We start from the raw sequence: 23952 nt of genomic DNA, 5'->3' as shown, positions 1-23952 counted from the left end.
CCCCCTTCCTGTTTGAATTTCCGGATTACCCGCGGAAGAAGGGAAAATGTAGGAAAGAGATAGGCAAACTGGAATGTCCACTGGATGGACAGAGCATCCAAAAGAGACGCCTTTTTGTCTCTTGTTCGAGACCTGTACACTGACAACTTGTTGTTGTGCCGTGACGCCATGAGGTCTATCTCTGGAAGACCCCACCTGTCAACCAGAAGTTGAAAGACGTCCGCTTCCCAGTTGAGGACTCCCGGGATGAATACTGCCGATATAGCCGGGAGATTGCCCTCCGCCCAGACCAGGATGCGGGACACCTCTGTGAGTGCCGCCCGACTTCGGGTTCCTCCTTGTCGATTTATGTAGGCCACGGTGGTGGCGTTGTCCAACTGGACCTGCATGGGGTGACCTTGGAGAACCCGATGTGCCTGCTGGAGAGCATTGAAGACCGCACGGAGTTCCAAGATATTTATTGGAAGCTCCTTTTCGGAGTCCTTATTGGAGTCCACCTGCCCTGGAACAAGTGTGGACCCGTGACAGCTCCCTAGCCCCGAAGACTGGCGTCCGTTGTTAACAGGACCCAGTTCGCCACCCAAAATGGGCGACCCTTGTTGAGGTGGGTCGTCTGCAACCACCAGGCTAGAGACAGGCGAACCTTCGGAGTGAGCACCATCGTCTGGGACTTTAGACTCTGAGGCAGTCCATTCCATTTGGACAGGATCAATTGCTGCAGAGGTCTGGAGTGAAACTGGGCATATTCCACCATGTCGAATACTGACACCATGGAGCCCAGCAACCTCATCGCCGAGTGCAGAGACACTCAGCGACACTGTAGACAACTGCGCACCCTCAACTGCAAAGCAGAGATCTTTTCCACCGTCACAAAGATCCGCTGCTGCCTGGAGTCCAACAAGGCCCCGAGGTGCAGAATCCTCTGAGACGGGATCAGGGTGGACTTTTGCCAGTTTATCAACCAGCCGTGACGTTGCAACACTGCAATCGTCACGTCCAAATGGCGTAGAAGGAGCTCTGGAGACCCTGCCACCAACAGAAGGTCGTCCAGATACGGTAACATGCGTACTCCCTGCATCCGCAGGTTAGCCGCCACGACCGCCATGACCTTGGTGAAAACTCGTGGTGCTGTCGCCAGGCCAAAAGGTAGCGCCCAGAACTGGAAGTGATCGTTGCGGATTGCAAACCTGAGGAACTGCTGATGGCGCAAAAGAATAGGGACATGCAGGTAAGCGTCCTGGATGTCCAATGACACCATGTAATCCTCAGGTTCCAGCGCCAGAATGATGGACCGTAGGGTCTCCATCCAAAACCGAGGCACCCTCAAGGACTTGTTGAGGGCCTTGAGGTTGAGTATTGGACGGTACGACCCATTGGGTTTCTGCACCAAAAATAGATTGGAATAGAAACCCCGGCCCCTCTGGGAGAATGGAACAGGCACTATAACTCCAGCCTGGAGCATAGTGTGCAAAACCTTCCGCAGTTCCAAGGCTTTGTTCTGGTCTAATGGAAGGCCTGTGGTGAAGAACCGGGATGGGGGCCTGTGCCAAAAGGAGAGTGCATACCCGTGAGAAACCACCTCGTGAACCCAATTGTCTGTCGTGGTTATCGACCAACACTGGGTGAACTGAAGCAGGCGGCCTCCCACTTTGGGATCCCCCAAAGGGAGGTCTGGACCGTCAGGCCGCAGGTTTGTCATCTGACTTAGGGGCCGGACGTCTGGTACTCCAGGCCTGTTTCCTGGGCTTGGCTGATTTCTTGGGCCCAGCCTGACGGGGAAAAGACTGTGCTTTAGGCCTACCCTGGGCCCTGTAAGGCCGAAAGGACGACGTACCAGAACTTGAAGGGACCGCAGCAGACGGGAGACATGCAGATTTGGCTGCTGCCAGCGTAGCTACAATTTTGTCCAGATCCGGACCAAATTGGACTTCTCCATTAAAAGGCGTTACCCTCCCCCTCCGCTATTGGTACATTGCACTTAGTACACATAAGCTGGAGAGGAAATTCACTCTCAGACATGATGGTAAGTATGTGACCCCTCTCACTGATACTTGTTAGTCTAGTGTTGAGAACTACCCTGCAATCACCGCACCGCAAGGGCTTTAGCAGAGGAAGAGCAGGGACAGTAAAATGGCTGACAGTAGAAAGTGAAAGTACAGGCAGCAGACGCTAGCAGAAGTCACATACAATGCAGAAGAAATCAATCCCTGCACTATCAGCGCTGTTTCTCAACTACACAGACCGCGATGCCACCGATCAGCAGCTCCAGCAGCGTTCACCATACAAAGATGGCCACCGAGGAGCAGAGAGGAGGCCGGCCTGGGGGAGGAGCGCTGCCACAGGACCAATCGGCAGCGCAGAGAGGGCTGTGTGCAGTGGGGGAGGCGCCGGCTGTATTCAGGGAAGGCGCGCTCCCCTGGCATGCAATTAACCCCTGGGACGCCGCAGGGGGATACTGGAAACGCAGGTTAGTACCTGGCTCCACGATGCAGCCAGTCCCCAGGGAGCCCCCTGCCTGGGGACTGAGGACCATGTTCTCAGCAGGGACCCACCGCGGGACCCCCGCTGCTTACCTGCTGCCTTTGAATCCGGCCATGGTCCGAAACATCTGGGGACACCGCTAGCCGTGACCCCAGATGCTTACCAGCATCCCCGGATCAGTACCGGCATTCTGGTACCGGCGGGGTGTAGGGGAGACAGCATGGATGTCAGCAGTGACTGTCCATGCTGTACTCCCAGATGTGCAGCCACAGCTGCTTTGAAAAAAACTTCAGGGGCTATTCGTAGCCCCCCTCTAAACATGTGCTCCAACTCCGAGCTGGGCACCAATGAAACTGAGATGCCTTGGCTCGGGGGAGGGTATAGGAGAGGGACCCTAGTGCATCCTGGGAGGATGAAAACTTAACTCTATGGTGCCCGATGCCTGACGTCATTACCTATAGCCCAAGGTATCCTGTGGATACCCTATGGACCCTGATGTAGAAAAAAGAAAATGTGCGCCTAATGCCAATAGGTTCCGGATATCAATCCAAGGACAGGTACCCTCTTAAATGGACCTTAAAAGAGAGGGCTCCAACCAAGCCCATAAACATAATATGGTGTAGTATTTCCTTATACCATTTAGAGTGGATAAAAAGAGTAAATAATTCTGCGTACCAGACAAAGCAAAATGTAGTGCATATAGAGATAATGCTCCTTCCTGTTCTGTGTGTTACCAGGGATCACTCTCTACCAAGGATATCTGGCCTTTATGTTACTTCTCCATGTGGCCGGCTCCCGATTCACCCACGTGCGGCTCAGACTGCACACCTTTCTAGTCACTTCCAAGTTCCCACTATAACCAGTCTGAGGAGACACTGCAGCTACTTCCGTAAACAGAAAAACCAGGCATGAAAACGTTCCTGCCTCAACCAACATCGTTGGCTGAGGCAGGAACGTTTTCATGCATTATCTCTATATGCACTACATTTTGCTTTGTCTGGTACGCAGAATTATTTACGCTTTTTATCCACTCTAAATGGTATAAGGAAATACTACACCTTATTATGTTTATGGGCTTGGTTGGAGCACTCTCTTTTAAGGTTCATTTAAGAGGGTACCTGTCCTTGGATTGATATCCGGAACCTATTGGCATTACTTTGTTTCCTGACCATAGGAGTGTGACCTGGACATCAGATAAGCTTTTTTGAAAGTTACTTTTTGGTACGCACAGTACTTGAATTGAGCACAAATTTCTTATTTTTAAATACTGCGCTATTAGGCGCACATTTTCTTATTTTTCAGCATATATATATATGTGTGTGTGTATGTTAGTGCATGGTCTCCTTGTCCTAATCTGCACCAGTCCTGAGTAACCCTATAGTCCAGCCGAATGGATGGAAGAACTGAGAGGCCGGAGCCATATTCCTTGCATACAGTCGGAGGGTGTGACACGGGAAGTCCACCTGCCCTGGAACAAGTGTGGACCCGTGACAGCTCCCCAGCCCCGAAGACTGGCGTCCGTTGTTAACAGGACCCAGTTCGCCACCCAAAATGGGCGACCCTTGTTGAGGTGGGTCGTCTGCAACCACCAGGCTAGAGACAGGCGAACCTTCGGAGTGAGCACCATCGTCTGGGACTTTAGACTCTGAGGCAGTCCATTCCATTTGGACAGGATCAATTGCTGCAGAGGTCTGGAGTGAAACTGGGCATATTCCACCATGTCGAATACTGACACCATGGAGCCCAGCAACCTCATCGCCGAGTGCAAAGACACTCGGCGACACTGTAGACAACTGCGCACCCTCAACTGCAAAGCAGAGATCTTTTCCACCGTCACAAAGATCCGCTGCTGCCTGGAGTCCAACAAGGCCCCGAGGTGCAGAATCCTCTGAGACGGGATCAGGGTGGACTTTTGCCAGTTTATCAACCAGCCGTGACGTTGCAACACTGCAATCGTCACGTCCAAATGGCGTAGAAGGAGCTCTGGAGACCCTGCCACCAACAGAAGGTCGTCCAGATACGGTAACATGCGTACTCCCTGCATCCGCAGGTTAGCCGCCATGACCGCCATGACCTTGGTGAAAACTCGTGGTGCTATCGCCAGGCCAAAAGGTAGCGCCCAGAACTGGAAGTGATCGTTGCGGATTGCAAACCTGAGGAACTGCTGATGGCGCAAAAGAATAGGGACATGCAGGTAAGCGTCCTGGATGTCCAATGACACCATGTAATCCTCAGGTTCCAGCGCCAGAATGATGGACCGTAGGGTCTCCATCCGAAACCGAGGCACCCTCAAGGACTTGTTGAGGGCCTTGAGGTTGAGTATTGGACGGTACGACCCATTGGGTTTCTGCACCAAAAATAGATTGGAATAGAAACCCCGGCCCCTCTGGGAGAATGGAACAGGCACTATAACTCCAGCCTGGAGCATAGTGTGCAAAACCTTCCGCAGTTCCAAGGCTTTGTTCTGGTCTAATGGAAGGCCTGTGGTGAAGAACCGGGATGGGGGCCTGTGCCAAAAGGAGAGTGCATACCCGTGAGAAACCACCTCGTGAACCCAATTGTCTGTCGTGGTTATCGACCAACACTGGGTGAACTGAAGCAGGCGGCCTCCCACTTTGGGATCCCCCAAAGGGAGGTCTGGACCGTCAGGCCGCAGGTTTGTCATCTGACTTAGGGGCCGGACGTCTGGTACTCCAGGCCTGTTTCCTGGGCTTGGCTGATTTCTTGGGCCCAGCCTGACGGGGAAAAGACTGTGCTTTAGGCCTACCCTGGGCCCTGTAAGGCCGAAAGGACGACGTACCAGAACTTGAAGGGACCGCAGCAGACGGGAGACATGCAGATTTGGCTGCTGCCAGCGTAGCTACAATTTTGTCCAGATCCGGACCAAATTGGACTTCTCCATTAAAAGGCAAAGCTTCTAAGTCCTTTTTGGAATCAGCATCCGCTTTCCAAGATCGCAACCATAAGGTGCGACGAGCAGTAACAGCTGCAGAAGAAATCCTAGAGGTAAGGATACTGATATCCAAGGCCGCTTCATTGATGTAAGTGGCCGAATCCCGGAGATTGCCCACCAACTCGGCCTGTTCAGCCGAACAGTCAGAGTCCAGAGACGCCTCCAAACTATCAGCCCAGCGCTCCCCGCAAGGGAATAAAAGGACTTTAGGCAGATTTCCACCTTGCGGTCCGTAGCATCCTTCAAGGAGGACATGGAAGGCATGGGCAAAGTGGCACTTCGGACTAGGCGTGTCACATGAGAATCCACCTGTGGAGGGGTTTCCCACTTAGAAAAATAATTGTCAGCAAACGGATAAGCCACGGCTAAGCGCCTCTGAGGCTGATACCGTTTTCCGGGGTGTTTCCACGCCTCCTCTAAATGGTCCACTAACTGACCCGAAAGAGGAAACACTGTGGCGTCACCCTTAATATCCTTGAAAAAGGCATATTTGGACTTGGACACCGGAGGATCATCATCCTCAATAACTAAAGCCGTGCGGACTGCCCGAATAAGGCCAGGAATATAAACCTTTGACTTAGTGTCCGACTCTTTAGTACGGAGAGGTTCTTGGTCAGATAGATCCAGAATCTCCCCATCATCGGACGTCACATCGTCATCCTCATAAGGAGCAGACAGAGACGCCACAGGCCACTTATGTGGCCGCAACACAGACTCCCCCTGTAACACTTCCGACAAATGCTGTACTGAATTTGTCAGTGAATTAACCCATGCAGGCTCCTGTGAAACCTGGGGAGGGGAAATAGGGAGACTGTAGGGTACCATCAGCTGTCTCGGGAAACCCTGCATGGGTGACGACACCACTGACTGCTGGGACAATCCCATCTGGGAAAACGCAGCTGGCGGAGCTAACTGGCCCACTAAGGTTGTAAGCGCCTTAGCGAAACAAGCCCAGGGAGGTTCCTGTACCGGAGCCGTGACAGTAATTGGCCGCACCAATAAATAACACTTCCGACATAGCCCCTCCGCGTTACCCTCCCCCTCCGCTATTGGTACATTGCACTTAGTACACATAAGCTGGAGAGGAAATTCACTCTCAGACATGATGGTAAGTATGTGACCCCTCTCACTGATACTTGTTAGTCTAGTGTTGAGAACCACCCTGCAATCACCGCACCGCAAGGGCTTTAGCAGAGGAAGAGCAGGGACAGTAAAATGGCTGACAGTAGAAAGTGAAAGTACAGGCAGCAGACGCTAGCAGAAGTCACATACAATGCAGAAGAAATCAATCCCTGCACTATCAGCGCTGTTTCTCAACTACACAGACCGCGATGCCACCGATCAGCAGCTCCAGCAGCGTTCACCATACAAAGATGGCCACCGAGGAGCAGAGAGGAGGCCGGCCTGGGGGAGGAGCGCTGCCACAGGACCAATCGGCAGCGCAGAGAGGGCTGTGTGCAGCGGGGGAGGCGCCGGCTGTATTCAGGGAAGGCGCGCTCCCCTGGCATGCAATTAACCCCTGGGACGCCGCAGGGGGATACTGGAAGCGCAGGTTAGTACCTGGCTCCACGATGCAGCCAGTCCCCAGGGAGCCCCCTGCCTGGGGACTGAGGACCATGTTCTCAGCAGGGACCCACCGCGGGACCCCCGCTGCTTACCTGCTGCCTTTGAATCCGGCCATGGTCCGAAACATCTGGGGACACCGCTAGCCGTGACCCCAGATGCTTACCAGCATCCCCGGATCAGTACCGGCATTCTGGTACCGGCGGGGTGTAGGGGAGACAGCATGGATGTCAGCAGTGACTGTCCATGCTGTACTCCCAGATGTGCAGCCACAGCTGCCTTGAAAAAAATTTCAGGGGCTATTCGTAGCCCCCCTCTAAACATGTGCTCCAACTCCGAGCTGGGCACCAATGAAACTGAGATGCCTTGGCTCGGGGGCGGGTATAGGAGAGGGACCCTAGTGCATCCTGGGAGGATGAAAACTTAACTCTATGGTGCCCGATGCCTGACGTCATTACCTATACCCCAAGGTATCCTGTGGATACCCTATGGACCCTGATGTAGAAAAAAGAAAATGTGCGCCTAATGCCAATAGGTTCCGGATATCAATCCAAGGACAGGTACCCTCTTAAATGGAGCTTAAAAGAGAGGGCTCCAACCAAGCCCATAAACATAATATGGTGTAGTATTTCCTTATACCATTTAGAGTGGATAAAAAGAGTAAATAATTCTGCGTACCAGACAAAGCAAAATGTAGTGCATATAGAGATAATGCTCCTTCCTGTTCTGTGTGTTACCAGGGATCATTCTCTACCAAGGATATCTGGCCTTTATGTTACTTCTCCATGTGGCCGGCTCCCGATTCACCCACATGCGGCTCAGACTGCACACCTTTCTAGTCACTTCCAAGTTCCCACTATAACCAGTCTGAGGAGACACCGCAGCTACTTCCGTAAACAGAAAAAACAGGCATGAAAACGTTCCTGCCTCAACCAACATCGTTGGCTGAGGCAGGAACGTTTTCATGCATTATCTCTATATGCACTACATTTTGCTTTGTCTGGTACGCAGAATTATTTACGCTTTTTATCCACTCTAAATGGTATAAGGAAATACTACACCTTATTATGTTTATGGGCTTGGTTGGAGCACTCTCTTTTAAGGTTCATTTAAGAGGGTACCTGTCCTTGGATTGATATCCGGAACCTATTGGCATTACTTTGTTTCCTGACCATAGGAGTGTGACCTGGACATCAGATAAGCTTTTTTGAAAGTTACTTTTTGGTACGCACAGTACTTGAATTGAGCACAAATTTCTTATTTTTAATTACTGCGCTATTAGGCGCACATTTTCTTATTTTTCAGCATATATATATATGTGTGTGTGGATGTTAGTGCATGGTCTCCTTGTCCTAATCTGCACCATTTTCCCACAATCGGTGAAATGTAATAAGGCTGTGTAAGAAGCAATCCATGTCTACAAGTAGTGCTGAGATGTCTTAAACAAGCTAAGATTTGTATGAGAATATAGCGATTAGCATTTTTAAAGTTGCAGAAAACTAGCACAAATGTTGTAAATAGTGATGCAATGAATTCTCTAGGAAATTCCAAAATAAGTCATGAAAATGTCATAGTCAAAGCAGGCGTTATGTAAACAGCACATAAGTGCTGAGGATATTTAGTAAGTGCTAAAGATATTTGGTAAATGTATTCAACTCATACATCTGTTACAGAACTGTTCCTGCAGCAGGCTACACAAAGATGCACAGTTATACTCTGCTTTACTGTTGCCTTATATAGCCGGGATCTCAGATCTTGTTGTATGCTCAGAATCACATCCAGTTGTTCTGGGTTAGGAATCGGATTAAAGAACTCCATCTGCATGTGTGTGTGGGTAGTATTAGAGGCAATGAGCTGAGAAAGGTTTTGATCCTGAAGAGCGTCTGTCACTATTAGATGAACAAAGGTCCTGTCACATCTGTAGGTCTAAAAATATTCATTCCGCAGCTACACTATTGAAAGTTATTAAGGACACCATCTCCGTACACAGGTCCTGTTTCAGCGTTGTGTGCTATTCTGATGTTTTCCCAGTTGAGCGTTAATCGTCAATCTGCGCATATGTCTAAGTCGCACGGTGCATGCGTCAGGGTGCATTACCATAGTCACTCGCTGCGACTATTGTGATTGACAGTCAGGGAGCATTTGGGGGAGTGGCAGCAAAGAACGCAGGCATGATGAGACCATTTTGAGGGCTGTGTCACAGGAATGGGTATGAAATACCGCCGGACGCTTGGCCAGCGGTTCGATTCCTGTCAGCAGCAGCCCGACAGGAGCAGAGTTCGAAGCAGCGGAAGCCCGATAGCGCTGGAAATCCCGATCGTGGATAGGTGAGTATCTACTAATCTAACCTAACCCCCCTAACCCTAACCCTCCTTAGGGGTGCCTAACCCTAACTTTCCCCCCCAAGTGCCCAACCCTAATCCCCCCTCTAAGTGCCTAACCCTAACCACCCCCTTCCCCGCTGCCTAAACCTAAGTCCCCCGGGGGGGGTGCCTAACCCTAAGTCCCCCCCGGGGGTGCCTAACCCTAACCCTCCCTCCCCCTAGCCTAACTCTAACCCTCCCGGGGGGGTGCCTAACCCTAAGTCCCCCCCGGGAGCCCTAAACCTAACCCTCCCCCCCCCCCGCGGCTGTCCGCTCACGGCGCCCGGCATCACTACAATCGGGATGCCGGGCGCCGGTCTCCCGGTGTCGGGGAAATGCGGGCATCTACATCTAGACGCCCGGCATTTCACCCTTGCCGGGAAATGACAGTCGGGAAGCCGGCTGCCGGTATTTAGGCAGTCGGCTTCCCCATTGCTTCCCGTGTCACACCCTCCGACTGTATGCAAGGAATATGGCTCCGGCCTCTCAGTTCTTGCATCCATTCGGCTGGACTATAGGGTTACTCAGGACTGCAACAAGCAAATGATCTGCGCATGGTGCTGCGCCTTTGTATACAGATGATGCAACACTGTACGCAGATGCTTGGATTTGCAAAGCGGTGGTTGGGCGTTTCAATACATTTCCCAGCAGCTGAGACATTTGCATATTTTCGCATAGCAGCTGCGAAGGCGGCATTAGCGTACAGCTCTGAATAAGGCCCACCAGTAATATACATAGATTTTGTCCATGCTCATTTGTGAGGGAAGTTTTTGAATGGACAATTCATTTAGTTTAGCAGATTATCATAGAAGTCTCTTGAGACAATCCATCTCCATTTATTGCATACGGCTGTCATACATATTTCTGGGCATGATACAATGTCAGGTGTCCGTCAGTAGCCTGTGAGGATGTAGCACTTACTGTGGAAGCCATCCCACAAACATAGGACTACTCTGTATCCTGGGACAGCCCCAGTGTTTGTCACTTGAATTCTCTTACCTAGAATTTAGACTACATGATCAGAGTTCATTCATAGAGAGATATAGTAGGAATGAATCGTTTAGCCTTTCTAAGTATTATTATTTATTTTTATGACCAGATATAATTCTAAGTATTGATTCATAATCTGTAGGTACAGTATGGACAACTGCTCAGTATCATTTGTTTTATTTGCTGGATGTAATTCTCAGTATGCTTTTTAATTAAGGGATATTGAAGGTGTGTTATTTATACCACTTTCAACCAGAAAATGGCAAAACACCCGGCTTTTACCCGGCATTTGCGTGCCGGGTTGTTTTGCCATTCCCTGCCTGTACCCCTCTTCAAACAGAATAGCAAATTACCGGGTCATACATTTCTACCCTGTAATTTGCTGATTAACACGGGTATTTCTTCTGTCTGAAAGGATCAACCTGGGTCTACATTCTCGGGTCTTCGACCCTCGTAAATTCCAGGGTCGAAGTCCCGGGATTTTTGACCCGGGTTGACCCTTTCAGACAGAAGAAATACCCGTGTTGATTATCAAATTACCGTGTTGAAATGAAAGACAGGGTAATTTGGTTTTCTGTCTGAAATGTACAATATACATATATTTAGTCCAGAGATGGTAGCAGTTCCCTATGTTGTATAAATCACATGACCATGTACATCAGTCCAGCCCAGGTTTCCTGGAAATTGTGCTGAAATGCTGGTAACCAGGGATTGGGAATTGGTGACTCACACTGTAAAACCCAACACTTATTAAGTTATTATTACTCACCTGTTTTGGGCGTTCCCAAATTCTCCAAATGGATCTCCAGCTCGTCCACCATCCCCAGTGAAGATATAAAGATATCCATCCGTTCCAAACAGGATTTGGCCCCCATTGTGGTTAGATGCTGGTTCAGTTATCTCTAGGATTACCCTGGAAGTAGAGACATATGAGGTATGTTGAGGATTACATGTGTCTGCGGTATCGCTATGCCTGGAATCGCACTTGCAGTAGTGTAAATTATGTGATTTCTCTGAGCATGTCCGTACCTGTGTGCGCACGTAGGCACCCATCCAGCAACTTATACCTGCTTATGACCAGGGGGCCTGATTCAGCAAAGATCACAACTGCATTTACGCACACAATCGTCCGATTGTTGTGTTCTGCGCACGTGTATGCATCGCAGTGCGCGTGTGCGAACCATCCACTGCGATCGGGACTGCGATCACAGTGACTGCGCAGACCCATCGCAGAGTGATTGACAGGAAGTGCCGTTTGGGGGAGGTGACGGGGGGGGTGGTCAGCGAAACGCAGGCGTGCCAGTGCGTTTGAACGCAGTTGCATGGGTGTTCATAATTATCCACTGCAATGCCGTACGCAGCTTGAGTATTTATAGCATGCGATGAGGTTAGCAATTTCTGAGTAAGGTCTGACCTTGTGCAAGTGTTCGTGAAGCTGCGATGCTACTCGATGTTACCGATGGTTTCGTCTTGCTAAACATTACGGATGTTTGTATGGTAAGGTGGGTGTCCCTATGTAGTGCTGCGACGGCATAGCGATCACAACTGATTAGCATACTATCGCAGTGAGACTGTGATAAATCTGATATTAAGCTATCCACATTAGACTTCATCTTGTTACAAGATGGTTTGTGCCTTTAAGTTATTCATAGCTTTAAATGCAGAACATTACAGAGAATGATTTTTGCCAAACTTCAAGTTTGTGAAACGTTGGAATATGCAGATGTTGTTAGTTCGAGATAGTGTATGAATAGACTGTGTATTCTAACTACCCATGTATCCTAACCTCCCTTAACTGCATTCCTGAGATGATAAGAAATAATGTAATCAAAGTGAAAATAGTAATATGTTGCAATGTGAGAACACTCTTTATATTATTGTATAACACATAACTATACTCAGAAGAACCTTAAAACACAAGGCTGGTGGTTGTGTGTTGATTTACCTCTCCAGAGTACTCTGCAATACAAGGGTCTGACATACAATAAATGAGCTTTGGTCAGTGATTATCCACAGAAGATTTATTAATCGATCCGTCAACTGTGTGCGTAATCGCTATTGCATTCGCAGTTGCAATCCTTAATAAATCAGGCCCAGAGTGCGCCGTGGGATGTTCTAATGTAAGAAGGTACCTTTAGGGTGTGTATTTACAATTGTGACCACAGGAAGACCAGGGCAAAGATACAAGTGCGCCTGAGAAATGCGTATTATTTGCGGGTGGTCAGGGGGAGGTGCAATAGTACTGGAGATGAAGGCGGTCACCAGCACTAGAGAACAGTTTCTTATTAATAATACACCATCGACGCTGCTAGGTGACAGGTGCTTCATAGTTTTATTGATGCCTAATACCATTATGTATGGCTCTGAATCAGCAAACAGGCGCATATGTTGCTGATTCAGAGCCATACAAGGGTGTATGGCTCAGCACATTGGCGGAAATACGCTAGAAATGGCCATCAACCATCCATGATTCACAATTATTGATGGTTTATGGCCGATGTTGAATGCTTTTACCATCGATGGGGGACAACCCGATGGTTTCCCTCCATTGATGTCTAAGCATAACCGAATGTTTTTCTTTTTTTATTACAAGGTGCTTTTTACAAGGTGCCAGGACAGTGAGAATAGGTCCGCCCCATCACCTGCAAAGCCCTGATCCAGGTTCTGATTGGCCCAAGGGCCAGTCAGTCAAAGAACAGAGATGACCATCGGTTGGTGAAACCATTGGTCATCCATTGCATAGTTGGTAACCATCGATGACCACTTGCTATATGGCCATCCCTAAAATTTGCTATTTTAATGTGCACCTTTTTTTAGCGTAACACAAGCCCATTTTACAACCAACACTGCAACAGCTCCTCTGTGCCTGGAAGTCTCTGGCTAAGCTAATGCAGTAGCGCATGCAAGGGGGGGTTTCTGAGTACCCAGAAACCCCCCTGACAGCCTTGAGAGCAGACACCATGCTATTAAGCACCGCCCCCCTTGCGGCAAAATGCTGCGATACGTGGGTTAAACTGGAGGCGGAGCCAATAGGACACAATAATATTAGAATTGTGTAATTTGGCTCCGCCCCCTATCAATTGCCCCGAGAATCGTGGCATTTTACCACTAGGGGAGGAGCCTAATGACATGGTGCCAGCCTGCCAAGTTCCATCCCCGCAGCTGCTGCAAGGTAAGTGTAATGTATGTGTGACATGTATTTGTGTGACATATGTGTGACATGTGTATGTGTGTACATATATGTAAATGTGTGTGCGTAAACTGCGTATATATGTATGTATGTGTATGTATATATGTGTGTGTGTGTGTGTAAACCCCCCTGGAAAAATCATGCATTTGCCCCTGGCTGACCTGCTATATGTCTCCGAAATGGATGGAGTGTGAATAGTTCCCACCAGTCCAGTCCAGTCCATTTATCTAGTAAAGGCTATGCCAGGTTGCCCTGAAGCAGGGTTGGGTACAGGATCCTGACAGTCAGAATCCCGACAGCGGGGTTGGGGAATACTTTGGGCCTGATTCGGATTTGCACGCAAACCCAATGGTTTACATAGAAATCCGATAATGGAGAGAGTCTGCGCATGCACAGGACCCATTCTGTGCATGTGCAGAGCAGGTCCTGTGTGATCGCTCACATTGCCACCTGAGCCACAGCCTGATTGACATGTTGCAGCCGTTTAGGGGTGGCGTCCGGGTCCATTCCACAAAACATCGCCTCCATTTTGTTGAAATGCCGGAGCCAGAGTCTTCCGACGCAGACTTCCTGACCCTGTCAGCCTGAAACCACCGCCCATCCTGTGTCACCCAAGGGTTACTCATAGGGCCGATGTTCATGTAAGTGTTCCAATGGTTGCGTTCTCCGACACACTGCGAATCACTGAAGCATGCAGGAGGTATCCTTCAGAGTCAGGCCCTTTGTGCTTTGGCAGCTTCAGGAACATGATGCAGCTCTTTGGGCCACAAGGCTAATGGGCATAATTACCACTTTGAACTCTTATATTCTCTGCATTTATTTTTGTAAATGAGAATAAAAAGTGTTCTAAAAGTTGCCAAATATAAAATCTATATTTATGCAAAATACTTAGGAGCATATGAAATATTGAATGCACTAGAAACACCATTATGATATTTTACTGCACAGTACATACTTACTTTTATCCATCTTTAACCAAAAGTGACTGGTAATAATGCTATACATATACAGTTTGTATATATAACTGCACAGCAATTATAAATAAAGTGGTTCTTTACAGGACTGCCTGATAGAATGAAGAGATTTCCAGAGTATAGTGTATAATCCCCGAGGCACATACAGGTATATACAACATAGGTGCATTATGGGAATATCCGTCAGCAAAGGGCATGGGGCCTGATCTAGAGGTGGACGCAGTGTTGATGCCGCAGGCAGTTGTATAAGTAACGATGGGCACTGCACCTATACATACACGTGTGTACATATCTGTCCTCATCACTATCAGTGCGCACTTGTGCAAGACCTGTGTGATATCAGACAAACCTCTGCATGCACCCAACTCTGCACAGCCGCAGTTCCATCTACACGCCCTCATTCAGCCCAGAGCCGCCTATTTAGAGGCAAGTTGCAAATGAAAGGCGCACAGCACTGAATTTCCCATAGATTTGTGCTCACTGCTAAGAGGAGTGAAAAAAATTGCAAGATCCACCCACAAAACAAAATAGCAACGCTGCACCAGCCCCACAGTACTAAGTATAGGTTATGTACAAGGAATTGGCATGGCCGGCGGTTCGATTCCCGTCAGCGGCAGCCCGACAGGAGCAGAGTGCGACGCAGCGGAAGCCCGACAGCGCTGGAAATCCCGATCGTGGATAGGTAAGTATTTACTAATGTAACCTAACCCCCCTAACCCTCCTTAGGGGTGCCTAACCCTAACTTGCCCCCCAAGTGCCTAACCCTAATCCCCCCTCTAAGTGCCTAACCCTAACCACCCCCTTCCCCGCTGCCTAACCCTAAGTCCCCCCCGGGGGTGCCTAACCCTAACCCTCCCTCCCCCTAGCCTAACCCTAACCCTGCCTAACCCTAAGTCCCCCCCGGGAGCCCTAAACCTAACCCTCCCCCCCCGCGGCTGTCCGCTCACGGCGCCCGGCATCCCTACGATCGGGATGCCGGGCGCCGGTCTCCTGGCGTCGGGGAAATGCGGGCGTCTACATCTAGACGCCCGGCATTTCACCCTTGCCGGGAAATGACAGTCGGGAAGCCGGCTGCCGGTATTTAGGCAGTCGGCTTCCCGAATGCCTCCCTGTACAAGTCATGCTGTGCCTTATGGAACATGCTTTGTGATTATTCTGTATTGAAGTATACATCAGGAGACAACAGTAGTATATGCCCCAGACTGACGTGCAGATAAACAGCAGCGTAAGTGCCTAGTTTCTGACTTGATGGTGTTAGCAGTAAATAAATACTAACGTCACAGTGCACAATATAGTACTTTGATACATACAGTATATATGACATTCTGCTAATGCCACGTACGATTATGTTCACAATGAGATGCCCACTTGCAGCAGTGCTGATCTGTCTCGGTGTCCTACAGTAGGCGCAGTTTCGCCATCTGAATATGGCGCCCTGTGTAAGTGACATGCCCGCAAGCCTGGCTAGCCAGCCCCATGTTATACACCTTTTACACCGACTGAAAAATCCCGGGTTGATGCACGTGAACGCGCATCAACCTGGGATTTTAGTCGGTGTAAATGGATCAACCCGGGTCCAGTGACCCGGGGATCTAACCCAGCTAGCTTGCAGGGTTGAGCACGGGTCGTTTCCGTGTCAACCTGCAATGTAAACGGCGCGGCCCAGGTCACAATGACCAGGGTCGCGCCGCATGCCGCCTGATTGACCGGCTTCAGTGGCGCTTGGAGATGACATCATCTCCAAGCGTCCACTGCCGGGCCGACCAGAGTGGAGCAGCGCATCCAACCCACCCTTCCTGCCTCCGGACTGCTGCGGAGTAAGGTAAGTAGGTCACGGAGGGGGAGGGAGGGGAAGAAGCGCCGCTCACCTGCGTCGGAGAGCCGGGTCAGTGCTGACCCGGGACCGGTGTGAACGGTGCCGACCCGGGCTATGCCTGGGTCGGACCCGCGGTGTAAAAGGGGGGCTGTCCCTGGTCTGACCTGGGTTCCAAATCCCGGGTCAGACCCGGGACTTTGGTGTAATAGTGGTATTGCCTATCAGGAACACCCACTACAATCCACACTCCCTGCATCCAAATTCATTCTGCGTCTCCGTGCGGTAACCATCGGGACACATGCATTCTCTGTATTTTGCATATCAGGCTGCACTGAGGCCATTCTGTGCATTGTGCTGATCTTTCTATACTGTTCAGAGCATTGTGTTTATTCAGGTTGCAATAACATTGTTTGCAGCACGCAGAACATTGTGTGCACGGTTCAGTTCAGTCTGTGCAGTGAACAGAACATTGAATATTTCATTTGCTATATCTCTTTACACTGAGGCGACATTGTGTGTGTGCCAAGCTGTACGTGCATCCTCTCTTCCCGTCTATTATACGCTGACTCCTCACCACAAAGTATATACTAATACTCTGCCAGACAATCAGCATGGAAACAGCTCCCTCACATTCTTACTCTCAGATTACAATAAATCAGACATTACTCTACAATTCCCAGATGCCATAAACACAGGCTACAACCATTTCACCCACTGGTGCAGCTGACTGATGAACCAAGTACTGGGCACAAGGCACATTCACTGTGACACTGAGAGGACATTGGGATGCCCGTTTTATAACTCTTATTACTTATTGGTAAAAGACTCCAACAACCACTATTTTATAAGGACAATTGAAGGTATGGCGGGTAAGGGACAGATCCTTAAGTTATACTCATACAAAACATTATTCATCAATGCATGATGTGAAGTTGCGGCTCGTCTTGTAGTCCAGCAAATGGTCACACAGAGCCTGTGCAGGGGGCAATTGGAGAGAAAAATGAAATGCGTGGAACATCCACATATTCTGTGGTCGGTGATTGACATTTAGGGGTAGGGTGTCAGGGGTCCAACCTGTGGGATTTAAAACTGCAATAATATTACATACAAAACACTCCTGGTTTTTGCATCTAAAACTATTGCCCTTTTAAAATCCCCCGGCTAGAAACGCCAAGAGGTGGCTGTGAAAAGCTGACGCTTAGTAAATGTCCCTTAGAGTAGTGGTACCCAAACCTTTTTGAATCACGGCGCCCTATAGTATCAACAATTTTTGGGATGCCGATTCCCTTCTGTGTATATGTGGGCACAGCTCAGGTTAATGCCAATTATTACACCCTCTAATACTTAGGAAGCTTAGTCCATTCAAAGAAGATCATTATTTGAAAAGAAAACACTGTGTTGTTTACCATGGTGCCAAAACTGCCACAGAACAGATGTGGAGTCCATTTAGAAAAGGAAATAGGGTCTCCACATGGATTAAAGACTAGAAACATTCATCTATTGTAAGGGATTGTTCTACAATAGTAGTTACTGTGTAGAATACACCCCTAAGTGAATTATTCTAGGATTGTAGTATCCAGCTTCTTAAACATCAAAGCTTAAAAGCTGTGGAACATGTAGCTAAAGAAGATGATGGTACTGGCACTCAACAGATAGCTGTCAAAGCATCCGAAGCCTGTGAAAATGTGCACATTTGATTTGCATATATTGTAGAACTAAATCTACCATTAATTTAATATGTTGGGGGCTTTTCTGAGATTTCTCCTAGTGCCCATCTATCTCCTTTGATTCTGCATTTAAACCAACCGGGTGGCACTGGCGTCTGGTTCTAAGCAAAGCTACACCTGGATCTAAGGTTCTCTCGCTGGGCAAGGTAATTATTTATTGGACAATATATTTGTTTTGGTTTGCACTGACTTTATAACACCTTTAGTGGTAACCTGTTTTATTACCGGGAGATCAATAGTTGAGTTTGATAGACATGTGTTAATGTGTGTATACTGTGCTATAGGCACACTCAGCAAGTGTTTATACCGCTCAGATTTGTGATCGGCCATATTCCGGTCTTCAGTAGACAAATGAAACTCGGAAATTCGTATCCTCTCCTCCTTCTTTGCATGGATAGAATAGTAGACGTAGAACTTTCCATTGTTTCGGAAGTCAGGATGCATTGCAATACCTAGAAAGCCTCTCTCATCTCCGGCCCAGGGGGACGTAAGTACAGCTTTGGAGACATTAAGAAAGGGTTTGTCCACTCGTGAACCATTCGGCAGATAGACCCATACATAGCCCAACTGCTCGGCTATAAAGAAGCGATGGGTTCCATCATTCGCATGGACCATAGCTACTGGATTACGCAGTCCATTGGCCACTTCCTGTAGGCACAGCTGGAGACACCCTTCTTCATCTTCCTTGACGTTCCCAAGTCCGATGTTGAGTTCAGCATTTGTGAGGACATTGGGGTAACAGTAATTTATATCATCCAATGTCAGAAAGCGGCAGAACTTGGCAACATCCCCTTCTATATCTGATAGGTCCCTGTCTTCGATGATCAGGCTGAGCGTGGACCGACATCGGAACCAGAATTCCATACAGTAGTTACCGCACAGACCAGGAAGGTCACGAAGGGGAGTGTTGGCATCTTCTGCATCATATAAATGGGCTGCATAGGGTGAACATTTCTAGTGAGACAAAGACAAAAGCTACTTTATATCAAGGTCCCTCCATCTGTTTTACGTTAAACAAATAAACGCAGACAGGTTTTATCTTTATTTTAACATGATAAATTAAAATATGAAGAATATGTACAATGATGAAATTAATAGTCCCGTTGTTTCATTTCTCGGTCTGGTTGAAGGTAACTTAAAATTCAACATATATTTTGGATATTGTGAAGGTCACATGTTATTTATTACCGTTATCTGTACTACACATGCACACAATAAAGACTTTCGTGGGTTATGGATTGGGGGAAGAAGGGTATGCAGTCGGGAAGCAAGCGGACCTAATCCCGACAGCCGGCTTCCCGACTGTTTAATCCCGGTGAGGGTTAAATGACAGGTGCCTAAATCTAGACGCCTGTCATTTTACCGATGCCCGGAGACCGGCGCCCGGACGCCGGGCACCGAGCGCGGATAGCCGCGGGGGGGGGGGACGGTTAGGTTTAGGGTTAGGCACCCCCCTGCGAGGTTTGGTTTAAGCTAGGGGAAGGGGGAGTTAGTGTTAGTCACCCCCGGGGGGGACTTTGGGTTAGGCACCCCCCCAGGGGACTTAGGTTTAGGCGGCAGGGAAGGGGGGGGTGAGGCACTTAGAGGGGGAATTAGGGTTAGGCACTGGGGGGTAGGCTAGGGTTAGGCACCCCTAAGGGAGGGTTAGTGGGCAGAATTAGGTTAGACAATGCTTACCTTGGACGATCGGGATTTCCTCCTCTGCCGGGATGCCGCTGTCGGGACCCAGAAGATGCCGCTAGAGACCCTGCTGCTGCCAAGATCAAGTAAGATACCACTAGACCACCAGGGGTGGTTTGTCGACAGTCTATCCTGTTGACATGTCATAAGTGTAGACACGATGGATGTCGACATGGTAAGCATGTCGACATTTCGATCATGTCAACTTTATGCATGTCGACATGTTAACTGTCAACCTAACAGACCAGACCCAACAAAACATACTTGAGGCAGAGCAGTGGCACAGTGTTAAGAATTGCTGTCTCAGAGCTCTGAGGTCATGGGTTCAATTCCAACCAGGGTTCTATCTGTGTGGAGTTCGTGCATTCTCTCTGTATTTGCATGGGTTTCCTACAGGAACTGTAGTTTACTCCCACAGTCACAGAAATCAGTGGGTATGTACATGTGGGAATATATATTGTCAGCTGCACTGGTTTGAGGGCATGTGGGGGTCTGAGGGCATGTGGCAGCAAAATGTAATACAATTGTTCTAAACTTTATCTAGTTGAGTATTCTGTAAGATATCACATTTACCAAACAAATGTTGAAAAGGGGGCATAAAAGGGCATATCAAAATTCGTCTAGGGGCCCATAGTTTTCAGCAGTAATGCCCATATCACCCACTAGTGTGCACTGGCTCAAAGTAATGACCTATGGGTCTATGTACTACTAAGCCATCCAATCAGCTGCTGTCACTTTGAAAAATTACAATTAGGAGCTGATTGTGTGGTACTTTATCTCCATCCACTTTCTCTCTCTCCATGGCTTAGTACATAGACTCCTAATTTCACCCTGTAAGGAGATACATCAAGGATGCCCTGATAAAATCTCAAAATTGTTTGTTTGGCAGAAGTGGTTGGACCGGAAACCGCAGCTCCTTCCCTCAGTGCTGTGAGAGGAGCAATCAGAGGGACCATTAGAACCTGCACCCCTCCACCATTGCACCTTGAGATATTCCATTGTTAGCAGATGCTGGAGGTGCAGGCAAACATGGAGAATGATTAGGGATGATTGGTCTGTTCTTATAATGCACAGACAGGGAAACTAACACTTGTTACTGGCCATATTGCCCGCAGGGGTTTCTCTCCCCCTCTTCAGCCTCTTTCCCTACCCTCCGTCCCCTGTGTATATATTTGGCTGCAAGACATAGATTTCCTCTCATCCTCTCACAAGGGGTTTCCGTGAAGACCACAATGGAGCCTTGTGCTGCTTCCTCTACATGCAGAATATTCCCTGTCCGGACGCCAGCTGTAATAGTAACCTTGCATCCAGGCTGCCTGCCTCTGCATCACAGGAGAACGCAGTGGAAAATTGTGGAAGTTCATTAATTATCACCATTTACCAGCTTCTGACTGAAGCCAATAACAAATGACTGTATTATGAGGAGCATCATTAGTGTTAAACACAACTTATTCTCCAGACCAACAGCAGTGACGGGGAAACTAGGCAGGAGGTGACTGACAGCTAAGGAGATGACAGAGGCAGGGTGGCCAGGGGGATCGTATGCCAGCCTCCCTCAGACATGGGAGAGGAAACAGAGGGACAGGGTGGCAGAGAGGGGGTAGAGGTGGGTGACAGAATGGAAAGATGAGACAAATTATGATGACAGGTGGGTGCAGGAGGGAGAAGGGCTGCAGAGGATAGGTGGGAGAAGGTGAATAACTGATCCAGGGAGTGTGGAGGGCAGAGAGGGATGAAAGGGCATCAGATAGACGGTAAAGGGCAGGGGGACAGAATTATCCTGTGTGGGAAAAAAATGGGAGGGGATTTCTTGGGAAGGGAAGCTGGAATGGGATAGGGGCATCAAATGAATAAGGGATGAGAGGAATGTGGGCATGACAGTTACAGGAAAGAGGGTGTGAGGACTACTAAACGGGGAATCACGAAACACAAAGAGGGAGTGCAAGGATAACATGAGACACAAAGGGAGTGAGTGGGACATGGGGGGTAGAGGGATAATGAGACACAAAGAAGGGGGTGAGAGGGATGGGCATGAGAGACAAGAAAGGGTATGACAGGGACACGAGACACTGGGAAGAGGTGAAAAGGACAGGGGATTATGAGAGAGACAGAAGAGGATGATAGAGAGGTAAGCTATAATGAGGAGGATAGAGGTTGGTGTATAGTTAGAATTAGCAAGGCTGGAGTAAAGACAGTCCATGAAGTACTACTGCTATTCTTACATGGACAGGCTGAGCTGATACAGAGTGCGGTAGAAGCTGAGAGCAGTATTAGCAGTAACTACTGTGTTATGCCAGCGGCAGGCATTAGCTGAGCTCTGGGGTTTGGGGGCTGTGACCCTCTCTCACACTTACTAAGCCATAACACCATTAGCAGCACTGCTGTAGGACCACACAGGAACATTACATGGCAGGGCTCTTTGCAGCTCTTATTATTTATGACAAGTATCATCAGACTTCCAGACAGACTCCACAAATCTTCCTTGAAAGGATCTTAATATGTATAGTTGGGATCAGAAAAAGGAAACGGAAGATATGATAGATTCTTTCATAGTGTCAGAACAAGACAACATGCACCGATACTGAAGGGTAGTAATTTTAAAGGATATTAGTGGAAAATTACTTCACTTTAACAGTAGTGGACAGGTGGACCAGCCTCCCTAGATAGGGGTTAAAGTTAAAGATGAATACAGTGCAATTTAAAAGCCCTTTAAATACAAGGCTATCTGAACTCTGAATGAAAACAGGTGAGATTTATCAAATCTTTGAGAGATAAATTGGAGAAATTGCGCATAGCAACCAATCAGCTTCTAACTGTCAGTTTTCTACCACAACTGGTAAAGTGACAGGAGCTGATTGGTTGGTACTTTATCTCTCTCCACTTTTTCTCCAAGATTTGATAAATCTCCCCCAAATAATGTCTGATGTTATTAGGGATAAAAACAAAAGGACAAACTACACAGGCCAAGTGGTTCTCATCAGACATCAAATTCTCTCTTCTGGACCTGGAACCCTAAACCACGGATGGACATCGGAAGCCCGGAACTTTCAATACGATGGTAACTAACCATCGCATCAAAATATTTTGATGGAAAACCATTGCGATGGTTTGCGCATGTGAAAAAAAGCATGTTTGCATATGCACAATATCGACCGCAACCCTTTTCGATGTTAAACAGCTGAATTCAGCTGTATTTTAGCATCGAATGGCCATCGCTGCCACACCATTCAACGATGGCTGCCATCGGAAAGCGACTATCGAATGGTAAAAACACTACCATCACAAGAAATACATTGATGGTGTTAAACCATGGGAATTCAATGTCCATTGCTACCCTACCCACGGTAATTGTATGATAGATATACCGTCTCCTAGACCAAAGTGAGAATTAATGCAAATACTCATAGATTAGCATAATAGGCATAGTTCTGTAGCTGTTAGCTGCAAGAGTGGTGGATACCTGGGACAGCATCCCTGCTGTAGCGGAAATGCTGGTGTAAAAGCCATGGAACCTGTGAAATGACAGGATACACTCCGTACCTGGCACAGGATGTTCCGTATGTAGTCTCCGCAGACGCTGACCCCGGTGTGGTCCAGGAATTCCGTGATGTAGTGAAATCTGTCGGAAATGGTTCGGTCAAGAGCTGTGTCACAGCATCCAAAGGAGGAATAGGCAGAGCAGAAAGCCAGGGGTTTTGATGGCTGGAATGGGGGCTTGTAATCCAAACACTGTGGGTGTCCTCTCACCATACAGGTGGCGAGGACCAGGAGAAGCCACAGGGAAAGCACTGGTCGGCTGGTCATGGAGGCACAGTGAAGGCTTCTGAGAACTGTATGGATCTTTACTATTTGGCTATCTGTTCCTCTCCTCTGTCTGTTCTTTACCCCAGCTGCACTTTTCTTTGTTCCTCCCCCGTTACTCATTCTCTTCCCCCTTCCTCCCTTATATCAGTGTCTCTTGCTCCCACCATACTTGTGGTTTTATGCTGACAGCCACAGGCACTTTATGCTGAATTCATCCACAATGCAGTCAGTCCCTCACCTTGTTTCTAGTACTGTCATTTCCATTCAAACTGTGCTCTCCTCTGTCCTCTCTCCCCTCCCCATGTGTTCTCCTGTGATTCGTGCTCTCTGTGTTCCTCTCTCTCCCACACCCATCTCATCTGGGGACTTCTCTACCTATTCCTTTCCTGATCTGACTTCTGCAACCTCACT

The 23952-nt window shown here is 48.4% G+C and overlaps 1 protein-coding gene across 1 annotated transcript in view; it reads right to left on the bottom strand.

Moving 5' to 3' along the window:
* Positions 1–23661, bottom strand: part of LOC148501687 (HHIP-like protein 1) — a 54052-nt gene extending 30391 nt beyond the window's left edge. Inside the window, exons 1-3 of the mRNA XM_088450169.1 lie at positions 23278–23661; positions 18365–19011; positions 11120–11263 (exon numbers count right to left, since the gene is read on the bottom strand). Of these exons, the coding sequence (XP_088306295.1) occupies positions 11120–11263; positions 18365–19011; positions 23278–23661 (1175 nt within the window). The remainder of the gene's footprint in view (positions 1–11119; positions 11264–18364; positions 19012–23277) is intronic.
* Between the last annotated feature and the right edge of the window lie 291 nt (positions 23662–23952).

This window comes from Taudactylus pleione, unplaced genomic scaffold, assembly GCF_031769625.1.
Source record: "Taudactylus pleione unplaced genomic scaffold, aTauple2 ptg000507l, whole genome shotgun sequence".
NCBI classification, from domain to species: domain Eukaryota; kingdom Metazoa; phylum Chordata; class Amphibia; order Anura; family Myobatrachidae; genus Taudactylus; species Taudactylus pleione.
Note: the sequence above shows the minus strand (reverse complement) of the source record. Positions and strands in the feature narration are given on the sequence as shown.